The sequence below is a fragment of the Agelaius tricolor genome, unplaced genomic scaffold, assembly GCF_023055355.1.
Source record: "Agelaius tricolor isolate 1412-34295 unplaced genomic scaffold, bAgeTri1.0.p SCAF_8, whole genome shotgun sequence".
Classification (NCBI taxonomy): Eukaryota; Metazoa; Chordata; class Aves; order Passeriformes; family Icteridae; genus Agelaius; species Agelaius tricolor.
The window spans coordinates 40,535,200-40,553,641 of NW_027269268.1; the positions used below are offsets into that span (position 1 = coordinate 40,535,200).

General features: G+C 42.1%; 1 protein-coding gene across 1 annotated transcript in view; it reads right to left on the reverse strand.

Annotated features, from left to right (window-relative positions):
• Window positions 1-18,442, reverse strand: part of LIMCH1 (LIM and calponin homology domains 1) — a 188,776-nt gene that overhangs the window by 23,773 nt on the left and 146,561 nt on the right. Inside the window, exons 20-26 of the mRNA XM_071432482.1 lie at window positions 16,423-16,644; window positions 6,881-6,974; window positions 4,377-4,543; window positions 3,610-3,715; window positions 2,035-2,109; window positions 1,317-1,345; window positions 219-302 (exon numbers count right to left, since the gene is read on the reverse strand). Of these exons, the coding sequence (XP_071288583.1) occupies window positions 219-302; window positions 1,317-1,345; window positions 2,035-2,109; window positions 3,610-3,715; window positions 4,377-4,543; window positions 6,881-6,974; window positions 16,423-16,644 (777 nt within the window). The remainder of the gene's footprint in view (window positions 1-218; window positions 303-1,316; window positions 1,346-2,034; window positions 2,110-3,609; window positions 3,716-4,376; window positions 4,544-6,880; window positions 6,975-16,422; window positions 16,645-18,442) is intronic.

The following is an 18,442-nucleotide window of genomic DNA, read 5'->3' on the forward strand; positions in this document are numbered from 1 at the left end:
CTTTCCATGAAGTGGGTAAGGGAGACATGAGAGTGCCTAAACCACATGGAACGTTTGTGTGTGTGTGTGTGTGTGTGCACTCATTTATCACTCAACTGCCACAGAATTTGCTCAAGCATCCACAGAGGATGTGGAAAACACAAAATGCTCAACTTTTGTCCAAAGGGACAATTCAACAGCTGAACCACACAGTGGAAGACACACAGTTTCTTCCCTACCTGAAGCAAGCGTTCTTGCTCATGCTGCCACCTTTCCTGGCGCTTGCGCTCTTCTTCTGGATCCCAGGACCAAAAATTGAAACGCTTACGTGAAGGAAAACCAAGCTATTAGACTGTGACACTGCACTTCACATGGCTACCAGAGAAAACTGCACTGGGCCTGATTAAACCCTGCCAATGATGTGACAGTGCAAAATTGGCAACTAGATAAGGGTTCTCTTAGTTAGCAGACAATATTCTTAGCTTCAGTGACACTTGAGATTGCCCATTAGTAGCACATGATAAAGGAATTGTTTGGTTTGCAAAGAAAGTCTTGGGAAACTTCAACTGAAGGGGGGAAAAAGGTCTTAAAGAAAGCTCTAAGCATCACTGAACAGAGTCACCTCCAGGGACTCAAATTTAAAGAACATATATATTTTGCTTCTCTATAATCTTCTTTACAACATGAAAAGCAATTTTAGGTTGCAAAAAATATTCTCTCTCATTTTATGTGTGCCAGCACAACAGCCTATAGCCTTGCTTTGAATTTTTATTCATAATTTAATAAATCCTCAGGCTTCACTAATGATCCTATCACATGATATGTTTAAAATCTTTATAATCAAGAGCAACTTTAGATACTTCCTGGCATATCCCTTTCCACTACAAATAGTATTTGAATCTCATAGGAAGAGATTATTTCTATTTCTATATGACAAACAGAATGTGAATGTTTGCCATTCAGAATGCTACTTCAGAGTAGCATTTTTGGTGTGTTGGGTTTTTTTGTTTCATTGAGGAAACAGCAGAATTGTGAAGTCCTTTCATTTCTATGCATTAAAATACAATGGATAATTTAGAATTACATATTATTTAGAGATTCTGAAGCTTTAGTGGCTCCAGCAACCAAATACTGTATAGCTAACGCCAGATAAGAGAAGAATGCATGAATTCCAGATTCAGACAATGTCTTGATTTGGGTTGTACTTTTCTTCTTACATGTCCATGAGAAAAAGTTCTCATTCTGATTTAGGGATGTTACAAGAGAGTTTGCATAAAAAATAATTTCTGCTAAACACAAATCACTAAACCAAATAATAATGCAAAAAAGGTACTCACATTTGATTTATCACCAGTATCAGAATCAGCTATTAAAAAAAACAGAACAAGGAAAGATTAAATTTAGCATAGCAAAATTTCCTCAGCCTGTGAATAAATCTACATTATATCTGTATGTTAGTTTCCTATTTACTCCCACAACCAAATGCAAGGACTAATTGCAAGCAAATAAATCAGAAAACCAGATTATACCCATCACCAACAAAACTACTTTTTATCTGGGTTTAAAGGAGCACAATAACTAATATCAGGTTCTACTCTACCACTAGCTAATGCCATCTACTTCTGGCCACAGATGTTAGCAGTGTTCAGACACTGAGTCTTACCTACCTTGATCTACTTTTCCCTTCATGATTCAGTGTAAGGAAGGAAAAAGTACAGCAACGCTAAAAGGATGGAACTACACTACTCAAGAGCCACAGTTACGAAGAGAACCATTGCCATTTTCTATCCAAATGTCTTTGAAAATTAGACTGATTAAAAGAAATTAAGACAAAGGTATTTATAGGCAAGGGATTTCTTTTGGGTGCCTGAAGCCAGAGCATCGCAACAATGTGCAACCCAACAGCTCTTTGTCAACTGTGCAGCAGGGATAGATATTTTCTACGAAAGCAAGAGGTAGAACAAGTGATGACGAGCTTTCAGCCCAGCCCCGTGTCTGAAGACACCTGTGGCTGGAGAACAGAAGGGCTGGAGCTGCTCCCAGCGCCGCGTTTACCTGACTGCGAGAAAAACTGCGAGCGCCGCCAGTGGTTGCGGACCCTAAGCGGAACCAGGGCCCCGCGGGGCAGCTCTGCAGGCGAGGGCACGGAGACAAAACAGAAACAGCGTGGTGAAAAGGTGAGGACAGACTCTCAGACCTGAGCCACCTTGGCCATGAGAGGGATTTGTCTGCAGTTGCCTTGGTCCACGGCAGCTACTTTACCATGGACCTGAAGATCACACGGACTGTGGGTATTTAAATACGACTTTTGCAGCATGGCACCTGAACTCACGTGAGAGCTCAAGCACACTGATGCAAGGGCAGCACCCTTTTGAGCCTTTGCATGGCGCTTGCATTCATTCCTATTGCGGATACAGATTTTAATGCATTTTGTGAGCCTTCCAGAGCTCTATATGCTGTGAACACTAGAGTGCAGCCAAGTGTTTCAGCACCAGTCAGAAAACTGACAAGGCAAGAGACCTACAACCTTTTATGTGCTATTTGGTTTGATTTGCTTAACATAAAATGATATTGGTCTCAAAGTCTGCTTGGGTAGTACTTACCCACTAGAAACATGTGAGAATTCCATTCCTTTTCAGACAATCATAGAGTGGTTTGGGTTGGAATGAATTTAAAGATCATCTAGTTTCAATTCCCCCTTGTTATGGGGCTGGGACAGCTTCCACTGGATCAGATTGCTCAAAGCTTCATCCAGACTAGCTTTGAAGGCTTCCAGGGATGGGGCATCTACAACTTCTCTGTGCAACTCATCATAAAGAATTTCTTCCTAATACCTAATCTAAATCTACCCTGTTTCAGGTTAAAGTTTTTATTCCTTGTCCTATCATTACATGGCTTTGCAAAAAGTCCCTCTTCAGTTTTTTCAAAGTGAATCACCTTCAGTAGTTTTAACCTTGAAAACATTAGGCTAATCAATATATTACCTATAGATTAACAATCTAGGAAGTTCTTATGGGGAAAAAAACCTCAGTTGATTTTTCTTTTTCTTCCACAATACCTACACATATGCATATTTAAAATAAATATAAAATCAAACTACTAAACATTATCAGTCTTAAGCAAAACTTTGTCATGAAGGCAAGGAAAAAGGTTCTGCATTGCAAGAACTTGTGTTGGGCAGTGGTCAAATTCAAGGATGTATTCAGATACGTGTATTGTTCATCTATGAAGAGGGGCTCCACAAGAGCAGCTGAGTGCAAAATTTATCTCCATAAAATTTTATTGTGAGATAAAGCCAATTGTTAAGTCATTATCATCTGTGAGCAGCAGTATGTAATACTCATTGACATAATACAGCCTTTAGTGCTAGGCCAGGTAAATGCAAGATAGAGATCTCCCTCTGCTGTGTCAAATTTCTGCTGTTGTATTTAAGAGGAATAGCCAGAAGAATCCTTTTCATCACAGAAGCCACACTACCAACATTAGTCAATGAAAGTAGAAAATGACTGTTTTAGCTCCAAAACCAAAACAGGGTAGTTTCCAAGTCATGGATTAGGCACCTCTCCCTGAACACCACATGCCCATATTCAGCTGCTGTCTGGCTGAGTTTTCCAAATGCTTTTTGCTCACCTTGTAGACCAGAGTTATGGAGAGTAACTTGGCTGGTTTCAGGTAGTTTCTTTAAAAATGGCAGCACTAGACTCCCCTTTTCTTCCAGGGCTTTTGCTTTAGTCACCTGTTCAGACATTTGGGAGCAGAAAACAGCATTAAAAAAGCAACAGGTTCAATCAAAGGTCAGCTCAAACCCTTTCTACTTATTTTCTGAAACAACATTATCAAAGATGAAGCCTCTATCTCCAGAATGACAACAGGGAGTTGCAGTATTGAAGTCCTGTAAGTAGCTGGTAGCTGTTTCCTATTGATATTCCCACTGCCCTGCACATCAGTCCTTGAACACCATCTGACTAACCAATACCTAACTTACCTGGAAGAGCAGCTTGGTCACAGCTGCTTGCTACCTTTGCCACCACGGGCACCTGTTCAGCACTTCAAGAGGACTAAGAGGATGAGCTCCACTGTCTGCACCACCTGGATACTCTGCCCTCCCAACAGGTGGGGAACTGGGGTTTGTAAGTTAAGTTCTCATTTCCAGTCCCATCAGTTAACAGGTTCAAACACTACAAGCAGACACTGGAGTTCCTTTTGAGGGGGAGCTCTGATGACCACATGATTTGGCAGCTGAAACCATCCGTCACGGTCATGTTTTGAATGAATTTGTGAAGTGACATTTTATGGAGAAAAATACCAATTTGCACAATAAGCATTTCTGTGTAAGATATTTTTCTTTCCTTTTTGCTTTTTTTTCCCCACTCCCTCTTTTTCTTGCCTGTACATACCTCCTGCATAGGAGGGAGCTCTGCTTCCTTCTGCTGCTCCATTTCAGCTTTCTTCACATCTTTCTTGCTTGAAGCAGTTTCCTCTGAAGGGACAGGACTGGGAAGAAATTCTAGTCTCTTCACAACAGGGCTGGAACAAGCTGCAGTTGACTTGAATTGCTTTTGATCTAAACCAAATCCACACACATAAGAGATAAAGTTGCAAGGTTAAGATACTTTTTCAAATAAAACATGCCTATTTCTTACAATCCAGTTTCTTACTGGATGTACTGTGAGCCCATTTACTGGATGTTTTGAAAAAATAAACTTTTTTCTTCAACACGGAAAAAATTAATCCCTCAGAGAAGACAAGACTGAAAGAATGAAATTCACCTATCAAAATTTATGTGCTTACACTTGACTTGATCCCTTCATGGTCAACAAAAACAGAAAGTCCTTGGGAAAGAGTCACACAAACTTTTATTTCAGGCCCTCCTCTGGTTGAGATGAGCTGTAACCCACAATGGGCCTACTGAGCTAAGATTTATTGACTGAAGTTATGTGATGAATCCTACCCTAAGATGTTACAGAGATAAGTAGCTATATGACATGGTGTCACTGGCAGCACTGGAGGATATTTCAGCTTGCCTATTTTCACTAAACCTACCACTTCCACTGACAATCAGTTAACCATCAGACAACAATCAAACTGCTAACAGGCAGCCTTGGACTGGAATAACTTAATTGTCATCTAATTCTTAAAGAAACCCAGCAAGTTGATGCTGGTTTCCTGGAGAAGAGCCTAGAAGCCCACAGGTGTACAGCTGTGACAGGTGAACTGCTGAGAGCTGATACCACCACTGGAAGCAGAGCAGCCACCAGCATCTCAGGCACTGGAAAAGCACCCAGACATCTCTCCAACCTCCTCAAGGAGAAACTTCAGATCCTGTCCCCTTTCCAACCACAGCAGCACTGGCAGCTTCTGAATACCTCTTTGACAGGCTGGGAGAGTAAGCTAAGAAAGAGATGCAGCTCACAACTCCACTAAGAACATGGACACAGCAGAGACAAGAGCTGCTGCTGCCAAGGCAGATGCACCCTCCTCTGGAGCTGTTCCCCCCCCATTAGAAGCAGAGGGGCCACAGCATGGAAGTGTTTGGCTTGTACTGAACAGCAGAGGAGGTTGGTTACAAGAAGTTCACACAGTTTGGACCCCATCCATTCCTCCAAAGCAGACATTAATGAAAACTCCATGTTACTTTATAATTTTGATTTTTGCAATGCTATGTCAGTTTTCCTTCAGACAATATTAAAATTTGCTGTTAGTACTTAAGGTTTAGCATTTCTGACAGCTGGGGAGATGATGGCTTTGTGATTTGTAGACAGCACCAGCTCATCACTGTTGACTTTTAGAGGAGAATTTGGTCATTTCATTACAAGATTGCACCTTCTACATTACCTGCCAGATGCAATTCAAATTTGTTAAACGATGTACTTTGGCATCTAGGAGCCAAAGTAATTAAGGCAGCTAATGAGCCCTTGCTAACAGCCCATGTGCTTCTAATCTTTGGGGAATGGTACCTCACTGATGTTTGAGGGCAAAGCTCAATTGTTTAAGTCACATTTATCCCCAACAAATAGGAGCATTATTTTTACATACCAAGTGCAGCCAAAGATCTCATTTAAACACCTACTAGACATAGTACTTTTTACTTACCCATACCAATCTACACTTTAATAGACATATTTAAAAAAATGACCAACAAAAAAATACCATGAACTTAGTATAATAGTATACAACAAATAAAGTGCCTACTCAAAGACAATGTTTTACGCTTTCGAGGAAAACAGCTTAAAATTCTACCAGCAAATTCCTTTCCTCATATTAGGAATCATGCATAAAGGCTTTAAGGCAGAAAATTAGAGGTCTGCACAATACTGCCCATTTAAAGCCCCTATGGGGACTGAAGTGCCCCTTCTTACTCTTTCTCCCCATTCCTTAATGTCTTGGGGGAAAAAATGTGTCTAACAGAAACTATTACTGACTGGTATCTTCTGCCCTTGTTGCTTTCTGGCTACAGCATGCTGTGGCACTGGTTTTTCAGGTGCACAGATGGCCAAGTGGACAACTCAGGTGTATAACTTCAACCACAGAATGACAGAACAGCCCAGGCTGGAAAGGACCTCAACAGACCATCTAGTCCCAGCTTTTGTGGGAAAGGGAGCCTAGAGGAGATTCCTTAGCACCCTGTTCAGCTGCACCTGAAAAAAACCTCCTGTCACAGGGGCTCTAACACATCCCTTGGGAGGCTGCTACAGTGAATGACTGTTCTGACAGCACACAATTTCATTTTGTGTCAAGACTACTGACATTTGCAGCATTTTCTAATGAGCCCTGTTGGTGCTGCTGGTGATCCTCCTAGCAGATTCCTGCCAAAAGGTGGGCTTCAACCTGGGCCCATAAGTGAGGAAGGGCAAGGGCAAGGTGAGGACAGCAGCACACCCACCTGGGGACAGGCACCCACCTGGGGATGGGCACTCCGGGGAGGCAGGTGTCACACTGCTGGGGCTGGGCTCGGCTTGCAGGCTGTCAGCTCCATCCAGTTCCACTGGGGAGGCCTGGAGACAGGAACACAGCATGGAGTGAATACAGTGGAAATAAAAGTATGTGCCTGTACATCAAGGCAGTGCTTGCTGCTCCTTTGTAGTGTGTTTGAACCACACAGTGGAACACACCATCAGTGTGGAGCTCAGCAGGGCGCTGGGGAGAATGTTTCAGAGCAATATGTGCCCATTCTGGTATTGAATGGCTGTGCTTTAATCTCCTTTTCAAGTCCCTCATCATCAGCCATTAATGTGGTTGGTTTGGAATAGCTCCTACAAGCTTTTAAAACTGTAGGATATCTTGGATTGTGTTAGCTGGAGATAAGCACACATTTCACCCCTAGCTTCCCTTTCCAGAATAACACACAAATGTATGCATTAGTGAACAGATAGCACATACTAGGGTTTGGAAAGTGGCAAAGTAATGAAATACTTCCTTTATTTCACGGTTGTCTAAACAATCTGTTATCTGAAGGGAAAAGCCAGAGTTTGTATTAAAGGTAATGAAATACTTGAAACACTATTAAGAGAGGACTGAAAAAATATGGTGAGACCATATCAAGCCAATAATTCAAATGCCTTTGAAAAGCAAGCTTCCTGATCTGGACAGGGCTGTTGCAGAGTTAAAACTGCACCTCAAAACAAGGGTAACACTTCAGCTGATCTATTCAGCAGCTTCCACCATATGTCTGCTTTTCCAGGCAAATCAAGAAAAATCTGCAGCAGAGCTATCAGCCACTGCCAATGGCTTGTGCTTCTAATGCATCCAAGACCTAGAAAATGGCACATTCAATGGAGGAAAATAAAAAATGCAGACTAATTTTTGAAATAAAAAGTAACATATTTCAGAAGTAGCCTATTGTATACTCTCTTTCCTGTCCTCCTCCCACTCCTCCATCTTCTTAACAGCTGCAAAGGAGGAAATCTGATCAAGTTTCCTCTTTTCTGCAGGCAGGAATCAACCCTCACCTTATATATGGATCCTGTTTCCTACCCCTGCAGGCCCTCATGAGCCTATGGCCCCTTATCTGAACATGCCCCATGAAAAACAGGCCTGGGCTCTCACAGGTCCATAATTGGAGACATCTGCTGGCAATGCCAACAGGATGTCAACACCTGTGGACACGCCACAAAGCTCCAGGGAACTTTACTGCTGGCAAAGCTTGTGAATCCCTGCCTCATCTCCTCTCTGGAGGGAGACATGCTCTCAAGAGGGGCAGGAACAGGTCTAGGAAGATGCCCTGCAAGAAAAAGGTGCATCTGGTGTGGGGCCATGGCCAGGGCCAGTGACCCAGGCAAGCCCAGCAGGCAGCCAGCAGTGCTGGGAACAAGGGAAGGGTCCTGCAGCTCAAGGGCTGTGCTGCCACCTCTCAGCACGACAGGCACCAGATCACAGCCACGACTCTCTCGAGGAGGCAGCGCCGGCTGGGGCTGGCTGCCTGCCATCCTCATCACTGCCACCACCTTCCAGGCACCCTCACCTCTGCCACCCTCAGCCTCTGCCCCAGGCAAGACATGGAGACACATCTCCCACCTGCCTAAAAGCAGTTCTTGAACTGGACGAGGCAGAAAGTGAAACAGAGTCTCCAAAAAGGTAACATGGAAAGTTTCAGGACTTCCTACCGTGTCCACCTGTAAATGCATCTATACCAAGAGTGAGGAAAGCACAGACCTCTCCCTCCATGTCTCACATACTCCCAGGTCACTGGAAATGAGGCACAGGCTAAAACACAGCCCCAGAGAAATGCTCCAAAGACTGCAAGTGCTGTGCCCAGAGGTTTATCTCTTGCCACTTAGTTGCTCATTCCTGTCATATAACCCACCTCTCTATCCCCCAGTTCTTCTGCATGCCAGCCTGGTGTGTCACTGAGAGTTTTCATCGCAAAAGCCCCAGCAGAATTCTACTGCAACTAAAGAAAATTTCCTCTTCAGCCTCAGTTCTGGCTCCTGAGTCAACAGTGGCCAGGGGAGAAGCTACAGGAAATCCTTGCCAACCTTGCTTAAAGCAGAAATAAGTATTTCTTTTCTGTATGAGGACAGGCTAGCCAGATAGGTTGTGCCATCTCTGGACTCAGAAGTTTTCAAGATTTGAATGATCAAGCCCTTAGCAACCTGTTCTGATCTCACATCCGTTTTGAGCAGCAGGCTCAGTTAGAGACCTACAACCTGAATTACTATGTCATTCTACAACCTACAAAACTCTGTTAAACCTAAACAAATAGCTATTATTGAGAGCTCAGGATTTGCCCTAAACAAGGTAGTTTTCACATGGAAAAGCAAGAGGCTCCACACTCACTGGTCCAAACCATAAGCCTCCCAAAGAAATTGTTGTAGATTTCAATTATTGGTATTTAGATTGATAATATTTTTGGCAAAACAATGGAATTCACCCTTCACTCTCAAAAAGGAACTGTTCAGATTGAAAAAAAAAAAAAAATAAATAAATACATTCATCTTTAATTTCAACTTCAGAGGCTTTAAAGCTATAAACTGTCATATTCCCAGAGCCAATACAAAAAGTGTTAAACTACGAAAAAAGCCAATTACTGATGTCAGCTGATGCTGAAGAAAGAGCACAGCCACAATGGCATCTCAGAGGGGCTAAAATTCACTGTTGCTCAGGGAATGCTCAGTGATGCATGATGCACAGACACGATGCCCCCGTGTCACCTCTGGGTCTGGAGTAACCTCGGGAACCCAACCATGGTGCTGGTGCTGTTGTGCAGCTGTCCCACACAAACACAATAACTAACCCTGCCCATAACCTATATCCAGGAGGTTGAACCAGGTACAGACATAAATGTTATTTATAGAAAAAAAGAGCTACTACTTGCTGCAGGAAAACTGACTTTCCAATGGCATGCTGCAGAAGTTCTGTTCCTGCTCACGAGACTTGACTTTTTCTCCTCCCTCTGCTGAGCAATTAAATAGTGGTGACATACAGCTAAAAATATAAAACTGATTAATAACTAATTTATAAAAAAATTAAGTCAACTTCACTGGGGAACTCTCTTATTTCCACTAAATTTAATTCTATTTATAACACCAAATTAATGTAGTATTATCTAGTATTTTATCCACAGGCATATGATATACTTAAGAAAATTCTTGTGCTGATACAATTGGTAAAATCTCTTTTTTACCACAGACTATCATGCTTCACATTTCATAAATATTTGTAATGAAATGATGATGTTATCACAGAACACAAAAAATAGGTGTACAAACATTTCATTACACCTAGGAGGACTGTATTTTGACTAAAGACTCAGTAACCTAGTGAGTGACATTTCTGAGGTGCTTCAGTTCTGTGTGGAGCTCTCATGCCTTGGGATGAAGGACTGATGCAGCCTCTCAGCACCCTTCTGTCATTTGTGTTTGTGTGGGCAGAGATCTCTTTCTGCAGGGCAACAGAGCCATTCCAAACACAGGCTCTGCTGAGGTGCCTGTGGGGGAAGGTCACACAACACCACCACAGGCAATGAAGCCTTCAAGAGGAGTAAGGAAAACCTCAGTGCGTGGGGGCTCTGATTATCTCTGCCCACACATCAGCCTGGTGTCGAGACTGTCCTATTAAAACTTCCATATCCTGAAGAAGGCTGTCTACTTGAATCTACTTGGATGAGTGTTTTTATTACCCCATGCATCTGGATGGAGTTAAAGTAAGCTTCCCCAATTATGACTTAGCCTTAATTCATGATGGAAAGTTAAATACTGTGATGGCGGCTGTGGTTATGAGCACATCAGTACAGAGGACAAAGCAACACCTGTGTACTGCTAAACAAAATATCCATTTAACAAAGACACAAGCACAAGCATATAGTGTTACCAAACACCTATTAGGCATGAAAATTAATTAGTTCAGTTTGTGAGAGACAGGATTTTAATCACATGAACTAGGGTATCAGTCCAAGTATTTCTTTGATTAAGAATATACAAGCCAGAAATGGCCATGTTAGCTACTGCTGTGGCAGAACTTTACACCCTTAATAAAACCCTAAAAATACAATAACCAGAAATACCTAGCACACAAAGTATCACAACTTCTACAAGAATACAAACTCCAAAGGAAGTTACAGTAGAACTTTATTAATTCTTCTTGTAAATTAAATCGAAACATAGCTCAGTTAACACTGCTTGCACACAAAATCATGTGAAATATTGTTATTGTATTTTATATGAAAGCGTGACAAAACAAGCTGTCTAGAACCAGTGAGAATGCAGAGATATTAGACAGAATCAGGTTAAAACTACAATTGAAATTCTGTAAAACCGTTCAGGAATGAAATTGGTTGCAACATCGATAGCCACATGTAGAAATTGTCTGACAAATCACAAAACTTCTGTGATTCGAATTCTACACATATTACGACTTCAAAAGTTTCATACAAAGATTTACTCATCAAAATTAATGTTGGCAGCTGATGTGAGTAGTAATGATGGCACAACCTTGGGCTGCCACAGCTTAGTTTCTTGCATGCTATGCCAGATATAGTACTACAGCCAAAACACTGCTTCAGCAGGTTATGTCATCTGCCAGCTACATAATGCTATATTCAGGCCAGCTATTTACAACAAAAGATCAGGGTAATCAGTAACTGACAGAGAAGTCTTGAAAATGTTGCAAGAAAGTATGAAGTATTCCTGATAGTCATTAGAGCTATTACTGTTCAATTGGGGTGTAAAATTAGCTTCTTTCACTTCTGACAGACAGTGAAAAGTACATGGCTGTCTGAAGGACAGGAGACAGGCAGGTTACGCTCATAACCAAATGCTGAGCAGAATTCCCTTCTAGCTGCTTTGATGCTTTGCTGCTTGCACTTCTCATCCTACACCTTTTTCCCTTCAGGTAGTCCAGCCCTCCATGCACCTTTTCATGTGTGGTTCAAGGCAAAGCTGTCAATCTGGAACAGACAGGCTTACTCTACGAGTGTATCTCATAATGAATCAAAGAACAAAGACTTGTCTTACCGGATACGTGCAAACCAGGATTTCAGCCCTGCTCTCCTGTAGCTTGGCCAACAATCCTCAACCACAAGAAAGCTTATACTTTAATCTCAGTTCAATCAGTGAATTTTTCAACATGAAGCAGAGTGTTACTTGGATATAGAAAACAAGTGCATTTCGTGCCAAACATGCAGTGAGTAGAAATGGACAAGTTTAAGCTAGCTGCAGAAAAATTAAAAGAAAGCTGTCTCTCCCCACAACCACCACCACCACCACTTCACCCTGATCTTTTTTAGGTTGCTGCCTATATTTATTTTTTTGGTTGATCAGAGCAAAGTTATAGTTAGAGCTATAGGAAGCCAATAATTTCTATGTGCTTGCATAAAGATTGGTTAAAATAAATTGATGTTACTTACTTACTGACAAATTAATTCCCCTACACTAAAATCTGCACAAACACCATTCTAAAACAAAATATTTACTTTGCCAACTTTTGATTCAAAGAGCTAGCGGATACAACTTCTCAGCACTCATAGTGCCCACCGCTATTCTTTAAAATGCGAAGAAAACACAGCCTAAATGGCTGACAGGTAGGACCAGGATGAGGAGATAATTTTCACATTATTGCTGGTATTGCCACTGTTTGATCAGTCTTTGGGCCTGTGCCCCAGTTTTTCCAACTGCATTCAGAGGTATAGGTATGCTTTACCTACCACCCCTCTTAGCACCACATTGCTCCACAAACACCAGTGGGATATTTTCCTCCTGCTTGTAGGTCAAGTTTATCCTTTTTTAGACTTTAATGATAGGCAAAATTTCATTAGCTACTTTAAGCAAAGGTCTCTTGTAAAATCACTTATACACTACCTATACTCTACCTAATACTCTACCTATACTCTAGAGATGTAAGTACATTTTTTGATAATATTTTTCTTTACTGTCCTGCCCACCTGCTGCAGGTTTTTGCATCTCATTTCATAGTAGATTCAGGCAGGATGTACACGTTTCCCAGTCAGTCTCTGGTTGTGAACATTATTTGATTCACATATAGATGGGCTCCTTCTCAAAAAGACAACTGACACTGAGGTCTCACTCAGAGGAAATGATCTCTGCACTTCCCTAGCTCCCCAAAAGCCTCAATAGTGTTAGTGTTTTAAGTGGTGGACCTTAAATAAACTTCAGGCCAAAAGCACTGTTGGAGTACAGTTGCATTGCATCTTCCCATGTTGCAGACAATGCCTGAGGGCAGCCAGACAGATGCAAACTGGGACTACAGAAGGGACTTCAAAGGGAAGCCTGCCAGGCTGAGAGAAGACAGAACTAGTCCCTTTGACAAATGAACTGAAACAGCAGGGGAGCAGCCCTACAAGGGATGGAGGAGGAGGAGGAAGGGGAATGTAAAGAACAGGAAGAGGATCAGAAGGGGAGGACAGGAGTGTCATAGGTAAGGTGTATATGAAAAGAAATATATATTTCACAAAAGAGACTTGGAGTAAAAAATGAATGAATAAAACACAAAACCAACCCAAATCTACAAACAACTAGAGGGGAAAAAAACAAACCTCTGACTCATCATTTCTTAACAGAACTATTGCTTGTGAATCTTATTCAAAGGGTGGGAAGGACATAGCTAACAAGAACTGAATCAATAAAATATACAAATAAACACAGTGTAGGCAAGTTTAGAAATGGCTTTGAAAATATGCTTAATTTGAAGCGGTTTTCTCAAGGCAAAAGAGCTTCAGTAATTTCTTCCACTCTAAACAGCTCTTCTTCATCTCAGCTGCTTTTCTACGCCTGTTTCTGTCATTTTCTCTTCCTCTTCTGGAATGTCAGAAGGGTTAAGCATCAGAGAAAACCTACAGCCCTGTCTTCTCCTTGTGGGAGGTGACACTGGAGGCTTTCAGAAGGTTTCCTTACTTCTAAGAATGTGTAGCTTGGAAGTTCCATCCCTGGAGCAAACATCAAACCTCTTTTCCCCTTCTGGAATGCTGACAGTGACAGCTAGATGCAGTATCCTACTGATCAAGAGGTCTCGTTTTACAGGGAGTGGAACAAGCCCAGAAGGATCTTATCTTTCCTAATCTGAGGTCTCACTCAGATTAGGATTGGATTCCCAACCTTCCAGGAGGAGTTATATCCTTCAGAGAGCAGTTTAGCCTTTCAGGGTCTGCAGATGAGGCTGACATGGTTGTGTTAGCTGTCCAAACTCCAAAGTAAAATAAGTACAGGGAGAAGGCTGAGTGAAGTGAGTCCAGTGCAGCTGCCCAGTTCTTGCAGATAAGGCCCCAGACCAATCACATCCATATCAAGGTGTCTATAGCAGTGCTTGTCTGTGTCCCAAGACCCACAGTGGAGAAGCCATACATCAGTACCATGTCCCCATCTCTGTAAACTTGTATCTAAGCCCTTTCCATCAACAAACCAAGGCTCTCCTGTATGCTTAATAGCTAAGTTGCTACCCATGCCTTAGGCTGAGGCATGGAGACCTGTAAAATTAAAAAGAAGCATCTGGGTAAAGAGAAGTAAACATCCAGAATAAACAGAACCTGAAATCTTATTTTAGGCTGGCAAATTCCCTTCCAGCCACAGGCAGATTTCCTTGTCTTCTCTCTTATCACATTCAGTGCATTCCACCTGTCTTCCCACAGAAGATCCTCCTCGAAGCAGTCTGCTCTCCTTCCTCTGTCCCTGACATGCTTAATACACATACCTTTGCTGAAAGCTGAAGTGCCAGGAGTAATTACAATGATTTGCACTACCCAGTCACATTGCTGATGGAATTGTGAGGCTAGTGATATAAAATTTGTAGTTACAGCATGGTCACTCTATCACTAGCACCATTTTGGTGCACACTCATTCTCTCTTGTAGGCTTCATCATTAAGTGCATTCAAGCTGATGAACCAGGAATTATTCTGTAAATGTCAAGAGTCACAAGGAATCTGAGGAGTCAAACTCTTCTGCTGCCTTTGCTGGTAAGACCACAAGAGCTAAGAATTGGAAGGAGAAACCAGACACAGAAAAATTTGTATTCAGCTGGCCATATCATCCTCAAAGCTGTAGAAAGGGGAGGATGATAGGACATCAAAAGATACAACCACACTCAAGAACTAACAGTGACTTCTGCTGCTGAGTTTCCTCATAACTCTAACTATGCCTGAAAATCCTTAAAAAGGAGACTTTAATATTTTCACTTCACTGCTTTTCAGATTGTCATTGAGCTTCTAATCTCCAGCAAGCTGAGTTTCTTCTCTATTCTCAAACACTCCCATTACCTGCTCTCCTGTATCAGATGCAATGCTTACCTGTCTTTTCCATCACAGCCAAACTGTTGTGACAGGAACAGCCTCAGTCCTGCCCTCCCCTCCCCTGCAAATCACTCACTTTTGACTCAATACCAGCTCCCTCGACAGAATCAAGTCTGTGCTCATGGCACACTTCAGTTCCCATCATTGCTGCAGGCTCCATGATTTGGTTGTCCATAGCTAGAGACTGGCATTAGGCAGGGGAGTAAAACACAAACCCTTTCTCATGAATGAGCCATCATGCCCCAGGACAGATCCCCGCCTGCTCCCTGTTATCTATCTGCCCAATGCTTGGATGAAATCTGAGATGAAAGAAAAAATTATCATACTCCAACTCTCACCACATCTCCAATTCTCTTTGTTGTTACACAGGAAAGAAATTGTGAGAATTCTCTCTGCTGTCACTTGCTTGCAGCCCTTTTACATGGTCTCTTTGCAATCCTCTCCTTATTTCTTGTTTTGTTTTTACTATCTACTTTTATTACAGTTTTGTAGCATCTAGATGCCTGCTGAGATATGCTCTAGTTTTACTCCTGCCTTTTTCTCTGGGGAAGAGGGGGAGAGAAAGATGAAAAGGTAAAATTAATTTGTTTCTCTGATAAGACAGTCAAGAAGCATGTTGGCCCCTCTGAGCATTTCAATAGCTTATCCCCTTTTCTAATGTTTCTGAGAGAGGAATGAAAACCAAATGTTCAGAACTGCCAGCACATCCACATCCTCTTTTCAAAACTGAAAACTGAGACTAATTATAATGGCTCACACAGTCCAATTATGTTGCTGATCTAATCAGCTTACATTAGGAGAAGCGCTGAATAAACCTGCACAACGGCTGGGACACTGAATCAATTTCTCCCTGGCCCAGCACATTTAAAGCATGCTTATCAGCTGCATGGCATCTGGAAAATAAAGCCCAAAACAACAACAAAAATGAAAAAGACAAAAGAAAAAAACCTCCAAAATCCCTCCCCCCAGTGGCTGCAAAAAGTTTTTTTAATTTTACCCTCCTATTTCTCTACCCACATAAAAAAGGAAGAAGCCTTTAATTTACAAAGGACTTGGGGTTTTGTTTATAGTTTTTTCCTGGTCTGGGCACACCCTTCTGCAATAAGGCAAACAGAGGCACTTGGGTATCATTAGTTAGTGATTAAATACATCATGAGACAGAAAATTGGCACAGAAAGTAAGGCTGGTTTGTTCGTGTTGGTCTTACTGTTGGCTCTTTGTGCACACTCTGAGTGGCAGGCCTCTGTAAACTGAGCTCAACACTTGGGGGGTCCTTCTTCAACTCTTCCGGGGGCTTGTCCCCTCTGGCTACTCCATCAAATTTCACAGATCTGGTTGGTGAAGGAGTAAATATTACTGTTGTACATTCTTTATCCTTTTCTTCTGTGCCGTTGACATTTTCTCCATTCATGCTGACTTTTCCATCTACCTGCAAAATACAGTTAAATAAATATGCTGAGACAAGTAGCATTCCAAGGAATTTAGGAAATTAGGAGTTCAACATGATACTACAATCATTAACACAGTCTGTGTTATCAGTGAGGGATGAAGCCAAGCACATATTTCATTCAACAGGCCAAAACAGAAGAAAACCCTGTGACCCTAGACAGTTCATAAACAAAACACAGGCACAAGGAAATAATTTTTCTGGATTTCCTGGTTTCCCACATTCCGTTCTCCCTGTAACATACAGACACCCTTTGTGGGCATCACAGATCAAAGGATGTCTAAAAAAAAATCAATATTTATGTTAAATTTAGACCAAATCTGCTGGGTTTTACATTGCCTTATGCAAGAGCTAAGCAGGTTCTCCAGGACTAATTATGCTGATGAACTGCTTATGTACCTCAATGACCTCACCACCAGTATTAGCAGTCTGTACTTTTTTGAAGCACTGTCATGTGAACTTTGAAGGGACAGGAGCAGCAGAGTTCATCTACTTGTTTCTTTATTATTCCTAATAGGGAATCAAGGCACCAGCAAATAAAACTGGCCATTCCACCCTCTCCATAAGGCAATCAAATACATAGGTGCTTTCCGAAAAAATTACTTTAGGCAACCTACTTGAAAAGGAGAGTATGGAAACAGTTTAACTACCTTTTTCTCAGGGCCAAGCTAGCTCCTTGGTGGCCATATATTCCCACTAAGGAACCTTTAAGCAAAGAAGAAAGTACAAAATATGATTTGGCTTCTTCCTCTGAATTGATGCAACTTCTTGGCACTTTTACACTGGGATTTCTGAATGGAGTTGGCATGTAAAGACTCCCTTCAATTTGAAGGGCTCTTTGTAGAAGCATACAAGAGAAGTCTTGCTACAGAGAACTCACTGCCCTTCACCTTAAGAGGCCCCGGGTAGAGAGAGACCAGGAGAAGACCATGTCTCAGTACCACCACATTGCTCCTGCCAGGCCACAGCACAGATGTTTACAGGCTTGTCAGCAGGCATGAGGAGTAAGGAGGGCTTTGCTACTCTGTGCACAGAGATCCTTCCTTACTTACTGAGTGAACAGCTTGGATACCTCAAGAGTGGCACTCCAACTTAGAATATATCATCAGTAGCAGGCTGAGGGCAAACTCCTTCCACTGATTTCTTGTACACGTGCATCCAGAGGCTTGTTCTTTATGAGCATGATCAACTAAGAGGCCATCTCTGAGGTGCTAGGCATCCTTAGCTCTGCCAGACGTGCAGGAAGGTGGAGGCAGTTAGCCCTTGCACAATCAGCTCCACCACCTGTTTCACTCCTTCTGAGTGTTTTTCAGATGAAAATGTTCCCTCCCTTTCTACACTGACATCATCCATTTAACGCAGTACCACTCTTTGGGTTTATTTCCAAACACAGGCGTGAGCAGGAACTGAGCCCCGAGTCTTCTGGGTCTGTGTGCTGGATGATCTACTAGAGAGGCAGGTTATGAAACATCTCAAAAATAAAAAGTCCAGGAAAACACTGGCAGGCTGCACCATCCATTTCAGTCTCTGTTTAGACTAAGACATTTCTCTATTTATGTTAAGGAGGAAAACCAAACGTTCGGATGAACAGAACAGATGCCCTGGCTGAAGAGTTAAACAAACATACTCCTTTCCTTCTGATCTGGAGGAAGTCAACACATTGTCACCAGAACCAAGAATCATTGACTGGCTGGTGTTTCAAGGGAAAATAATGCTACAACTACATGTGCTAGGGAATAATTCCTACTGAGACAAATCACATTTTTTCACATCACGTGAA